The 14,544-nt window shown below is 42.8% G+C and overlaps 1 protein-coding gene across 3 annotated transcripts in view; it reads right to left on the bottom strand.

Moving 5' to 3' along the window:
• Positions 1-4,433: 4,433 nt before the first annotated feature.
• The window catches only part of TTC8 (tetratricopeptide repeat domain 8), a 44,388-nt gene continuing 34,277 nt past the window's right edge, over positions 4,434-14,544 (bottom strand). For all 3 annotated transcript variants that reach the window (XM_081863309.1, XM_081863311.1, XM_081863310.1), the window contains 4 exons: positions 13,255-13,429; positions 12,045-12,167; positions 7,607-7,690; positions 4,434-6,900 (listed from right to left, as the gene is read on the bottom strand). In XM_081863309.1, the coding sequence (XP_081719435.1) occupies positions 6,781-6,900; positions 7,607-7,690; positions 12,045-12,167; positions 13,255-13,429 (502 nt within the window). In that variant the 3' untranslated portion in view covers positions 4,434-6,780. The remainder of the gene's footprint in view (positions 6,901-7,606; positions 7,691-12,044; positions 12,168-13,254; positions 13,430-14,544) is intronic.

The following is a 14,544-nucleotide window of genomic DNA, read 5'->3' on the forward strand; positions in this document are numbered from 1 at the left end:
CTGTCTTGGGGACTCCGCTCTGGATTTGTGTACGGTTTACTCCTTAGCCTTTTCTGTTCCCAAAGGTGTTCCATAAGGCAGGGATGTTTAGTGTAAGAGTTTCCCTTCTCCTAGGTGGGCTACCTTCCCAGGTTGACAAGCCCCATCTGACCTTCACTTCCCTCTACAGCATGTGTAAAAACCACCTTCTTAACCGTTGGATCCACTATAAGTCTCATCTGCTCAATCCACTAGAGCCAGTCTTCACACGCAGGGGAAATGCCTATCTCACGGAAGGTTTGAGACCCATCGGCTAACCTCACCTGGTCAGTCATTCTTGGGGTGTGGTCACTGTTGCATGGTGACAGCTTCTAGGAGCCAGAGCTGAGAGCTGAGTGCAGGGTGGGGATCAAAGGTGGACAAACTACTCCAGAAGGAGCAATGTGTGTCTACACCAAAGGTACTCCTCCCCCCCTAACACCCCAGTATATACACCCCAGTTATAACACTTTCAGGAAGCTGGTCTCCTTTCATTGCTCTTGCATCTGGAATCAAGATTGCCCTTAATAAATCTGATACACTCAGAATAGTAGCATTTGATTTCCAACAAGAATCAAGCAATCATTGCTTGTTTATTAAGAGGCACAAAACTGGACTTCTGCCGTTATATATGTTCAATATGGGTAATTGGGCATTAGCGGCAGCTGTGTTAAATAGAGCTGGATAAAGTGGGAGCCTAAAAGTCACACTTCATAATGTGATGTGTAGGACTTTGGGACTCATTTACTGTGAGATCCCTCAAAGCTGCAGGAGTCAATCTGGGAGCTCCAGGCAAAGTAGTACAGTAGACAAGTCCCACTTTTCACATTACAACAGAATCTGGGAGAACTGAAGAGGTTGTCATCCATAACTCATTTTCCTACTCCTATGCACATACTGGCTCAAAGGCAAACCGAATATGGCTTTGCCCCCCCCCCCTCTCTCTCTCACACACACACAGACACACACACACACACACACACACACAGAGAGAGAGAGACACACACACACAAAGCGAAGGGTAGAATACAGTTCAGTGCACAAATTATGTGATGCAAACCTCAAGAACAAAACAAGTTGCCTGCAGGGAAGCAGCAGCGTTCAGAATTCCTGCAGTTTAATAAAAATGTCACACAATGGGGTAAGTGGACTCGGTCTCTCTTTTACCCTGACCACCTGCTGGAAAAGCAGCTTTGCTTACTGCTTCATTATCCAGGCTGTTGCTTTTGCCAGTATAGGTCTGGTCTGTGTTCTGCAGGACTGCTCTAGTCTGGGGTGGTTTTGTGGTGGTGGTGGGGGGAGTAACGTTATTAGGTTTTTTAAGTTCCCTTACTTGGAAGCCCTTTTCTTAAGCAGTGCTGTCATGCCCCTCTTATGTTTTTTGTTTTGGCTTTTAGGCTTATTTCAAAACTGGATTTTGTGTGTGTGTGTGTGTGTGTGTGTTGCACTTGTTTGACTGCTGAGAGTCTTATCTCAGTACAGTGGTACCTCGGGTTACATGCGCTTCAGGTTACATGCGCTTCAGGTTACAGACTCTGCTAACCCAGAAATAGTGCTTCAGGTTAAGAACTTTGCTTCAGGGTGAGAACAGAAATCGTGCTCCGGCGGCGCGGCGACAGCAGGAGGCCCCATTAGCTAAAGTGGTGCTTCAGGTTAAGAACAGTTTCAGGTTAAGTACGGACCTCCGGAACAAATTAAGTACTCAACCCGAGGTACCACTGTAGAAGACTGTCCTCCCTGAAACAGTTGCAGGTGCCAAGGCTAGGTCCTCTTTTGAGGCTTTTGTCCAGCTGTAAGATTTGGGGTTCACCAAGATGCAACCACACAGCTTTAGTTATAGGAATTGCAATTTTCCCTACAGACTTAAGAGAACTAGATTTTCTTTATTTAGCTACCAGGCTCGGTTCAAGATGCTGGTATTGGTGTCCAAAGCTTCATTTCAGGGTTTTGCAAACTTGGGTCTCCAGCTGTTTGGGGACTAGAGTTCCCAGCATCCCTACCCACTGGTCCTGCTATCTAGGGATGATGCGAGTTGTAGTCCAAAAACAGCTGGAGACCCATGTTTGGGAAACCCTGCTCTATACCATTTAGAACCAGGATACCTAAAAGATCATCTCATCCAGTACATAACCCCACACACCAGCACTTGATCAGTGCATTTTGTGAGAGGGCATCCTGCAGACACCACCCTATCAGAGGTATGGCATGACGTCAGAATTGGGCCTTTAATTTGGCAGCCCTCCCCTTTGGAACTCCCTCCTAAAAAAAAGGTAAAGGACGCCTGGACGGTTAAGTCCAGTCAAAGGCAACTATGGAGTTGCGGCGCTCATCTCGCTTCAGGCCGAGGGAACCGGTGTTTGTCCACAGACAGCTTTCCGGGTCATGTGGCCAGCATGACTAAACAGCTTCTGGCACAATGGAACACCGTGACGGAATCCAGAGTGCAAGGAAACGCCCTTTACCTTCCTGCCGCAGTAGAACCTATTTATCTACTTGCACTGGTGTGCTTTCAAACTGCTAGGTTGGCAGGAGCTGGGGCAGAGCAACGGCAGCTCACGCCGTCATGGAGATTCAAACCGCCAACCTTCTGATCGGCAACCCAAGAGGTTCTGTGGTTTAGACCACAGTGCCACCTGCAAGCCTTTAGAACTCCTTCCTATTATATATCAGACAGATGCCGTTTTAGCATATGCTAAAGACATTTCTCCTTCAGTAAGCCTTCTTTATTCCAGTTGGTATCAGCATTGATTTTATTGTGTGAGCTGCTTTAATCTCTCTTTCTGTATGTGCGTATGCACTTAAATTTTTTTTCTTTTTTCTTTTATATTTTTTAACTGCTTTTATCTATGGAACTGTTTTATATGTTTTTATTACACAGTTGTCCCCCCCCCCTCACTTATGTGGGAGTTATGTCCCAGACTTCCGTGCACATAAGTGAAAATCGTGCAAGTGGGGAGCACCCTCTAAGCATGTGTTTTTTCCTGCTCTCTCTCTCTCTCCACACTTGAGTTGAAGCTCTGGGATTGGCTGGAAAAATCTCCAGCTGCTGCGCTACCACACGTGTCAGCTACTAGGCAGGGAGGCTAAGCAGCCTAAACAGAGCTCTGCTGCATCTATTGCCTCTTTGGGGCTTCCTCCACCCTCACTGAAGTTCTCTTCAAGGTCCAGGGAAGGTCTTCTTATGAGCCACGAGGACTCTCCAACTCTCCCTTGCCGTTTCCTGGTTTTTATCTATCTATTCATTTATTTCCCAGCACTGCACATACATGCAATCACACATGAATGTAAGTAGGGGGACATCTGTATTGTAAATTGCTTTGGGGATGCCTGACGGGAAGAGATCAATTAAATAATTTTATGACAATTTACTCAGCAGTAGCTTGTAAGATACAGGCGAAACACCGTTTCTCTTGAGCTACAAATTAAAATAGGAAATGCACAAAGCACTGCTGTGTTCTAGGGACACTGCAACTGTATGAAGAGGTTACATCGTCTGAACAGAATTCTCCCAGAGAGATGGATACCATTTCTGAAGCTTTGTGTTATGCCATGTCATACCAAATTAACTAAAGGCAGCTTGCTCCAGGGCCAGCCGATTTGCCTGCTTATTGGTGCTCATGCAAATTAAAGGAAAACCGAGACATCCTTCCATGACTAACTGCCTGGTCTGAGGATCTGCTGTTCCTGTGGTAGTGCTGCTGTGTTCTCATTTCCACATTGGCTTTAATTAGTATGCATCCAGCTCTCTGCAAATATTGGCATCCCCTTGCTTAAGGGAAGGAAAGGGTAAAAAGAGCAAGCAGCAACTAGCTTATTAAGCAAACAAATCCAGCATGCAGCTAGCTAGCCAGACTGATTATTAGTGGCTTCAAGCTGATGTTTGTTAAAACGCTACACAATTTAATTGACCCAACTTTGTACTTCTATATTCCAAAATGTTAATATCTATATTGGATTGAAAGGAAGCGGATTCAAGTTAGCTGACTCCTTCTCAGAGACTCGTTTCAAGATGCTAATTACAACTGCAGCAAAATCACTATTTTTTAAAATCTCTCATTTTAAAATGGTTATGCCTTTGCTTCCTCTCTATTCCCTTTTTGGGGACCCTTAAGGACAGAGATGTCATCTTTCACTTACTTCAAAAGCTAACTAGGTTCCCCTGAAAACTCAAGCCTTTCCAAATGACTATGCTTTAAATAAAGGTAATGTGTTTTGTATAAATTGAAGTTTGCAAACTACAAAGTTGTACATGAACTGACTGAAGGTTAAGCAGGACACAAAAGTGGTTTTTGCAAACTTAAGAGCAAGTTCAGTTTACAACATTATTTTCGGGGGGGGGGGGGGAGACTAAAATGTAAGCCATTCCTCAATTTTCAGAGTTTGTGACCCATTGAAAAGAGAAAACAGACTCTCAATAAATTATAGACTACGCTTTATTATAAATAGTACTAAAAGTTAAATATACATAATAGCTTCACAAATGACAATTTAGGTTTAAATGCCTGAAATATAATAAATCACTGTGGAATGCAGTGAAAAATTGGAAGTAACATTAACAGAGATCCATGTTTTACTGTAAAGCTGAACCTAAAAGGAATCAGAATTGCCTCTCCCACTGAACTTGTACAGTTAAAATTGCTGCACTCCCTGCAATTAGAATTGGGTAAAATTACTTAAGCAGTTGGAGCAGAAGAGTGACCAACTGGATTATGGAAAGGAATGATGGGGAAAACTGGTAGCAGTCTTTTATTTACTGGCACTGGTAAAGAGATATTCTTTCATAACATGCCAAACCTAGCTTGGAAGATAAGCTATATGATGAATTTCTCTAAGCAGGAAGCATTAAATATATATTGGCCTACAGTTGCACATATTCTGTTGATACTTTTAAACTTTAGGTGTAAAACCAAGTACTTTTAAAAAACAAAGTCCATTTTAAAATGGCTAATTATTCCTCTTCCTCATTAGTTTCCCAACTATAGACACAATCTTCCATCTTAGAAGTGTTGATATTATGTAATACCTGCTCATTTTGAAGGGGCTTGTGTGGAAGAAGATTAAACTCACAAGGTACCCTAAATTATAGCTTGGGATACTTCTCCCAATTTATTAGTTTTACTGACTTAATTTTAAACCAGATTCTTCTGAAAAAGCATTTCTGAGACAAGCTTAATGGAAATAACTCTTCCAATTTTTAACAAGGAGAACAAAAAAATGACACGGCATATCACAAAAAATGTTTGACCTAGTTCAGCCTTCTCTATCCTACTGCCCTCCAGATGTTGTTGGACCAGAGCTCCCATCATCCCTGACCAATGGGTGAGGTTGATGGTAGGTTGAGTCTAACATCTGGAAGGCAAGAAGTAGGGAAGGTTAGCCAAATTCAATCTGATTAGAATCAACTGAAGGGACAGCTGCCTTTTGAGTTACAAGCAAAACAATACTTCTCTGAATACAATACTAGGAGACATTCCAGAAAATGCTTTTTTATACTAAAAGGAAAAACAACAGCATCCACCAAACGTTTGCAAGCACCAACCATCCAAAACCAGCACAGATTTATTTATTTTTTAACTGCAGTATCTTCTGACTTTTCACATCTCTTTGGTTGGAAGGAATAGCTACCTCTCCATCACCTTCTTAGTGGATGTTACAGTTTAGGAAGGAGGATAAGTAATGGAGGGGAGGTACCGTATTTTTTGCTCCGTAAGACAAACTTTTTTCCTCCTAAAAAGTAAGGGGAAATGTCTGTGCACCTTATGGAGCGAATTTGTGGTCCCTTTCCGGCCCCACCCCCTTGCCCAGGCCTCCATTGTTGAATGTTCTGCAGACGGAGGCTGTTTCCCCAGCGACATGTGACTGGCTGATTAGATTATCTGTCTGGAAACTGTAGAAATGGCTCCCTTTCCTAAAGAAGCTGCAGAACTGTGAGCTGAACCCCATAAAAACAGGATTTTTTTCCCTTTGCAAAGTAAGCTCAACAACTTTGAGCTGATCCTCAAAAAAGGGGGGCTTTTCCCCTTTGCAAAAGAAGCTGCACAACTGTGAGCTGATCCCCCCCCCCAAAGGGCCTTTCCCTCTTTCTTCCTCTAAAAACTAGGTGTGTCTTATGGAGCGTTAAATACCGCATTTCATAGATGCGAACTGCCTGCTATGTCTGCCTTTTCTTCTCGTTGGAAAGTGTTCCACTTATGCTCAAGCAGCCTTTACACACACCTTCTCTCTGGGGGAATAAAGGCAACAGCTTCTTACGTTCTTGCTTGGGCCTTAAACCCTAATCTGATGGTTCAGGTATGACTCCAACTGCTACACTTGCTGCGTGACCTACATTGGCCCCCAAATCATCAGAAATGTGTGGAAAAGGGTGGCACGGACAGATCTTTAGAACCCGAACGCATCAGTTTAGACTTAAGAGATTGGCGACCCAAGGACGAACCTTTAGTGTGCCTTGTACAAATAGGTTGTTTCTTTTTAAAAAAGGATCATATGCTAGACTTGCTCTGGTGCAACAACTTAAGCAACATGACAGCTCATGTTAACTGTTCAAAATGGTGGAGCACCACTACTATAACCAGATGGTGAATAAAAGGGGGAAACATTTCCTTGAAGGAAACAGACTAGCACTTTCTGCTTAAGGAAACAGCTCTGCCTCTAGTCTGCACAAACAATACTTCACTATAAATAACATTCTGAGGATTCAAGTATTAACTCATCTACTCTGCAAAACTGCACAAGTCAGTAGCTTTGAGGGACAAAGGTGTTTCACCGAAGTCTGGCAAAGTGCTGTTTTAACTGTTTGATTAGTTGCTTCGTATCCACGTGCTCTGGAAAAGCTTCTTCAGACTTCTGACTGGATGCATAACTCCTTTGGATATCTCCAGCCTGCAAAAAAGATGTCATCAACACTTTTTTTTTTTTTACTAGGTTGGTCACACCCCAGTCTCTTTAATAGATTCCAACTCCCAAGACAGAATCCTGACTTGGCTCCAGTCACTCACACCCTCATTTATTTCCATGGATTACAGTAATGCATTCAACAGGAGACTGTTTCAGAATGCCAATAGTTCTGACTTGAGTCAATAGATCAGATCTCAAAACACCACTCTTTTATCTTTTATACAAAGAAGGAGGAAAACGTGTAGAAATGAAATGCCTATAAAAACCAGTGATAAAAAATACTGCTGCCTTCCCCAATGCTTCTAAAATTGGATATCTTTAGCATACTCAGGAATCAAAGTCTTGTGTCTCTTTTGTAGGAAATGCATACTTTTTGTGTGTTCTGCAATTTGTTTTTGGGCTCAATTGGCAGTGCTTTAGAGTCCCAAACTTCCTGGGTGCAATAGATCTCAAGCATATCCACACCCAACATGAGCTTGCCCAAGTACTCTGGATTAACAAAACTTTCAAACAATCTACAAAACATATGGTACATTTAAGAAAACCACTTGTGAAACCCATCACTGGAAGTTTGAAAATGCTTTCCCAAAACTACAATCTCCATACAGAACTTCCCTTGATAACCTAAAGAAGACCGTACACTTCCTGTGCCTATTGGAGAGAGAACGAAAGCATAAAGCAATGATGTTACCTTATCAGACAGTACAGCAAAATTGAAGTGTGGCTCATACATATGAGGTGCTATCCGTGCAGCAGTCTGCAGAAACACTCTTGCCTGAAGAACAAGAAGCAGACACACAACTGACCTATAGATTTGTCTAGGGCAAGATATTCCTACTTTTCATTTGTTATACAGTTGGGACAGTCAGAATATAGTGCATTTTAACTAGAGGGCTGGTGGGGTTTGGGTGGTAAAGTTGTAGTTTCTTTTAATTTTGCATACTGTAATCCTTGTGCGTAACCACCACTTTACCTGATGTTTAAACAGTTTTATTGCATACTTTATTTTCACATGAAATCGCTGTATCCCAGTTTTCCCCTTGCATACTTTGCACCCTCTATTTCTCAATCCCTAAGGCTCTCTTCTTTATAATGTGACTTTGATTTTCCTTTGATTTATTATGGTTTGCATCCTTCATAAACTGAAATACATTCGCTGGTCTTCTGCTGATGTAGTTTAAATACATTTTCTAAGCTGATCTCAGCATCTCATCATATTCTGTCATAACCCTCTCATCCACAGGGGAAATTAAGGTTCCAGTTTCAGACACGGGTCCATCTAGCTCAGTTTAGGTACATGGATTGGCTGCAGGCCCCCACAGACAAAGGTCTTTCCAACCCTGCCTAGAGGGTGCTAGGGAATGAACTGGGGGCGTTCAGCATACAAAACAGTTCTCTACCACTGATCTACTGCCCATTTCTCAAGCGGGGCTGCTGTAACATTCCTCAACATTAGCAACTGTCAGCGTTAGCAGGAGATATGTTATGCAATGTTATATAATTTTATAAAACATTATATGCACCCACACACATGCAGCCTACTCTGAAATTAGCATTACCCCCAAACCCTGCAAATGTGCAGTTCCCCTCCCTATCTGCTCACCCTCCAGCTTTATTCTTGCAGGATGACGAAGGATTAGAATTGACAAATGTTCTGTCCTTTGAAGTGCTTGGACAGCAGAATTCTTATCTTAGTGTTTCCCGGAGGCTCACGGAAAAACAGGCTGTCACAGGAAGACATGAAGGATGATACACTGTGCATATATGCAGCCTGACCCCCAATTCGCACAGCACTCAGTTGCCCAGCCTAAGCGGCAAAGAAATTGCCAGCATCGTGATCTGCTTCTGAGAAGTACAATTTATGAAAGCCATGGATCAAGCAAACATGGGGTGGAATTGGGTGATGGATTTATGTGTTTTTTTAATAAATGTTGTCACAGAGCTGCTACTTCAGGATTCTAACCGCATCAACTTTGGTTTCTAAGCAGCAACAGGGAAGTTAATTCAAGGTAACAGCAAGGATTGATACCCAGAGAGAACTTGCTGCAAGACAGACCCAAAAAAGAAAATAACAGAACACCTCTAGTCATCACATACAGCTCCCAAGTTAAAACAGTACAACGCATCATCAGAGATCTACAACCTCTCCTGGACAATGACAGTTCTCTTTCTCAAGCTCTGGGAGGAAGACCTTTCATTGCCTACAGACAGCCACCCAATCTTAAACAACTCCTAACCCACAATAATTCTACTACCAGACTTAACACGGACACTGGCACCAGAGCCTGCAATAAACCCAGATGCCAACTTTGCTGCCACATACACCCGGACAACACCATTACTGGCCCCAACAACATCACACATACCATCTCGGGACTATTTAATTGCTCATCGTCTAACATTGTGTATGCCATCAAATGCCAACAGTGTCCTGGAGAGACCTGGTCTGAACAAAGACATTGAGAGACCTGGTCTGAACAAAGACATTGGATTCTTATCTCATTATACATGACAAAGCCATTTTTCACCTTCTCACCCCTTGCTTTTTCCTGTAAGACCTATTGCAGTCGTTAAGAGTCGTCAACAGGCTCATCACAGCTATCTGCCAATCACCCATTCCCACCACCCTTCTGAGTAATACCCCTCCCCACCTTCCCACTATTTAGAAGGGTCTGGTGACTTCTGTTTCAGTGTATCTGAAGAAGTGTGCATGCACATGAAAGCTCATACCTAGAACTAACTTAGTTGGTCTTTAAGGTGCTACTGGAAGGAATTTTTTTATTTTGTTTTGACTATGGCAGACCAACACGGCTACCTATCTATAACTGTTTCTATTAACTTCACTTCTATTAATTGCTGGCTGGCTGCACTGTTTGTCCTGCTTCGATGCCTTTGGCAGCACTCGGGAACGATCATTAATCATCAGCTGCTGCAGGCATCACAGTGGGAGGGATAATGCAACCAGCAGTTAATAGAAGTAAATTGAAAGGGCTTTTAAGGAGTAGTGCTATTAAGAGCACACCTAGAAGCAGCAACAGGAAATAATCGATTAGACATTTGGTTTTTTTTAAGAAGCCCCAGGGCTTTTCTTCAGCTGGAAATCCCCAGGACTCAGTTCCAGCACCTCTGAGGAGGGCGCCATTGCCATTCTAAGAGAACAAGGGAGGTGTTCATGGTGAGTTCCAGAACCTCTTTTGCTAGAAAAATAGCTCTGAGAAGCCCCAACTAAGTTAAAAAGAAGCAAAACTTATCTAAGGGCACTTGTGAAAGCCCAATGAAGGCAATTAAACATTGAAAATTGTTTTTTGGGGGGAGGTTTGCAAGCCACCCCAAAATCCCTTGGCAGGCTGTTTGTATGCTGCAGTCCAGCTACCCTTGACTTAAAGGTACTCCTGATTATGAAGAAGAGGTCGTTGCTGAGTGGGGAAAGTGTGGTGATTTCTAAGCTTCAGGAGGTAAACCTCAAGCACATGAACTGCAAATGCACTGAAAGTTTCTTGAACTCAAGTGACAATGGTTTTTTAAACAGCTTGCAACAAGCCACTTCTTCTTTCACTGTTATCATACCTTAAGCTACAAATGAAGCCCAAGCATAGGCCAACTGAATATGGCTCTGTAAAACTGATCTTCATCTATCACTACAAGGAATGCAGGAGTACATTTGAATGTTGCCATGGCAATTGCTAGAATATTTATATAGTAGCCTTGAAAGCAACTTGCTGCTTAGAAACAGAGATCTAAGGACTGCATATTGTACTGTAGCTTATCTGCTGAAAATTTAAATCCCCCTTAAACAATTTTACTATTCAATTAAGAAATTCATCAATCTTGCTCACAGTCAACCAAATGGCAAGTCGAAGGCACACTCTATTGATGACATTTTCAGAAAGGTGCATGCAATTTGAGTAATGACAGATACAGTGGTACCTTGGGTTAAGAACGTAATTCATTCTGGAGGTCCGTTCTTAACCTGAAACTGTTCTTAACCTGAGGTACCACTAATGGGGCCTCCCGCTGCCACCACGCAATTTCTGTTCTCATCCTGAAGCAAAGTTATTAACCCGAGGTACCATTTCTGGGTTAGTGCAACAATCCAATGGTGCAAGATCCCACTGCATTTCTATTGTTGCTCTCTACCAACAAATATAGTCCACTTTGATGCTCAGTTTCAGGGTGGTGTTTATGGTCTTTTCACCTCGATCTTCAGATCTGTTTCCTAGCTTTAGAATTCTCAAACAGTGCATGCTGCAAGAATGCTGTAAATAAACCTGTGCTTGCAATGGAACTTTTATTTTTATTTTGCATCCGTCTTTCTCGGGAAACAATGGAAGAGTGCGCCATTGTGAGTAAAGTCAAACTGTTGGAGAGTTACAGCGCCTTCTGTGGTTGTAGAGACCAATATGGGAGAGACATGCATTATTGCAGGTGGGGCAAATGAAGCCGTCGGTTTCCCTGTTACAGAGGAACCATGGCATTTCTTCTTCTGTCTGTGCTCCTCCCAGCAGTCATGTCTCCTCTGGTCACTGCTGCGGATAAACCACCTGTCTGTCTCTAGGCACTGTGGTTGTTTGCAAGGGATTCCTACACAGCAGGGTTAATGTTGCCAGCCTTCATGTCGTATCTGCAAGGGATACCTACACAGCAGGGTTAATGTTGCCAGCCTTCATGTCGTATCTGCAGCCATCTTTGTAACACAGAATTGGTCTGCCAACAGGCCTGGTGTCTGAAGCCAGTTCCCCGTAAAGCAAATCCTTGGGGATCCTGCCATCTTCCATTCTGTATACACAAACAAGCCAGCATAAATGTCGCTGAGACAGAAGTGTGAACGTGTGGGCTCGGGAGAGCACATATTTGTTTGAGACTCTGTCCTGCCATATGATGCCCCCAATCTTTCTGACACAGCGCATATGGAAGGCATTGAGGTGTTGCTCCTGGTGGGTGTACGTTGCCCGTGTCTCACTTCCTTCTTACAATGGAGATTACACATCAGAATATGAAATCAGCAGGAAAGATGTGAACTTCCAAAGGTCCAGAGATTTCCAAGCCTCTTAACCCTTCATTCATCTCAAGCAACAACTACCCTGAAACAATATGTAAGCTACTGTTTTCCTTTAGAGCAGAATACCAACCTGCTCTACGCGGCCTTTCTGCATCTCCAGCACAGCCAAGTTATTGTAAGCTTCTGCGTGATCATTGTTGTTGGCCAGGGTAAGTTTGAAGCACTGATAAGCCAAGCTTATATCCCCTATTCCCTGAGGAGGAAAAGCCAAAAATAACATATATTTTTTTAAAAGTTGCCATCGTTGTCACCCTTTAGCGTAACCAAGAAACAGAAGCAATCGAAGGACTATGTATGTAGCTCAAGTCGCTTAGATCCTGGAACAGTACCCGAACCACTTTATTTTCCCTTATTTCCTTGGGAGGCCATTGATTCCTATGGATAAGATTATGCTGCACATGAGGGCAATATTAATGGGAGAAAACCTGCTCAGACACAAGTTGAGCCAGCCTCCTTCCCCCACAGAGATCTTGCTTGGGGAGGGGGTAGTGTGTGTATACACATATGAGCTCATCCATCACCATGCCTGGCATATTCTACTAACCATTTTGTCATGCTCTAGAGGAAGAGTAAGGATGTGGTTGGACTATAACTCTCATCATCCCTGATATCAGGATTTAAACCAGGGAAATTCTGAATGCAAAACGCTTTTACTACCGCTGAGCTCTGGTCCTTGGCTACATGCAAACTCTAGGCTTACAGACAGTATGCTGCTGAATCCCACAATTGCTCCCAGCGACTGGCAAAGGGCACTGATTTATGTGTGTGGTGTGTATGCATCTCAATCAATTATTGCACATCTGTTAATACACAGAGTTGTGGACAACGTTAAGAGGAAGTCTTTTGAAGTTACTCTGGCATAGCATTGTACTGCATTAGGTTGATTCAGAGCCAGGCTTTAATACCAGAGCAGTTTTTAATGCTACAATTGCAGCATAGGAAATAGTGTGCCCTTGAAAGGTGTGTGCAGGGTGTTTTGCCACAGAGGAACAAAAGCTTGTCCAGAAATACTTTGATATGGCTTGGGCTGGGGGACTTTTAAGTGCAAGGGACAACTTTAAGCAGCCTTCTGAAGTGTCTTTATCTATTTTTGCTGCAATTCCCTCCTATTTCCTTTCCTGTCTTCCCCAACATTCACATTGATTCTGCTATGTAGAAAGCAAAAGCACTCCTCTTTGCATCCTTTTGATCTTCAAAACTAGGTCTGTATCCCTAGTCCAAGCAGAAACTTTCCATACAAATGTTTCAATGAAGTATTCTTAACTAGTACTGGCTCTTACCACAGCTACATGTCCCAAGTTGTACCACACATCTGCAGCCTCCTCCTCACTTTCAGCAAGAGAGAGGGCACGTTCAAAGGAGCTGAGAATCATGTCATACTGCTGGGCATAGAAACAACAGAGGCCCAGGTTGTTGAAGAGCTGGCTGTTATAAATACCCATCTGCAGGAGCCGTCTAGTTCAAGAGGGGAAATAAATGTTTTTCTTTTGTAGTATGGATCATGAAAGCAACTTATATATTGCATGAACACTACTCACATAATTTTTAGGGAAAAAGAGAAAGAAGGTATAAATAGTAATTTGACCCTTTGCTGTGGCATGATTTCTTTCCACGCTACTCAGCAACACCAGAAAACCAAAACCTCACGGGAGAAACACAGCCAGCGGTTCTTCCTACACTATTGCCAACCCTCCTGAAAAAACTGCATCAGAGAAGATAGTGAGAAAGAACTGCAACATGGGACTCTTTCCAGCTGGCATGGAGTCCACCTGTACCTCTACTGGCAGTGATGGGTATTGGAGCATGCCCAGATTACACACCTGCTACTTCAGAGGGAGTTCATCTCCACCCAGAAGAGGCAGCTTCCCAAATTCCCAGACAAGGAAATAGCCTATCCACAGGGCCTCTGTCTTGATCAAGAGTCAAATTCAGCATTCACAGTAGCTTCAACACCCACTTTCTAATATAGAAAGCTGGCCTTAAAATGATCAAGTGACACTATTGTAAAATTTATATTAAAATGGGTGAAATTATTCTTTGGCACTCATGTATTTCTACCCCCCACACCACCCCCTTATCTCCCAAAAGCAAAACAATTTGATGGGACTTTTCTAAATACTGTTCAGCCATCATCATCATCTCCCACGAGGAGCACCTCTAAGTAGAACAGTCAAACAATGCAACCCCAGAAAGCACTTCTGTTGTCATAAAGTCTGTTGTTTCATCAGGTCCAAAACATTTCTAATGGCATAACCTTTCAAATACCAAATATACCTTTGCAATATCTAGAAAGTAAAGGGTAAAAAAAGCATTCCCCTTTGTTTCTGGGTTTCTGCGGAGGCTCATTCTGTCCAGCACTCAAGCACACACCTCTTTGAAATTTTATTTATTTATCATTTAAAATTATACCTCATCTTTCTGCCAAAGAGCTTTCATCAGACAACAAAGCCACCCTTTGTTCTGTGGAGTCATAATTGCTACAAATGGCTCACAGAAACTGCTGGGGAAAGCCCAGAAAAGGAACTCAAGTGCATTATTTAGGCAGAAAATCTATGTTCCGGATAAGAGGA

Source organism: Podarcis erhardii (genome assembly GCF_964252035.2).
Source record: "Podarcis erhardii genome assembly, chromosome: 1".
NCBI classification, from domain to species: Eukaryota; Metazoa; Chordata; class Lepidosauria; order Squamata; family Lacertidae; genus Podarcis; species Podarcis erhardii.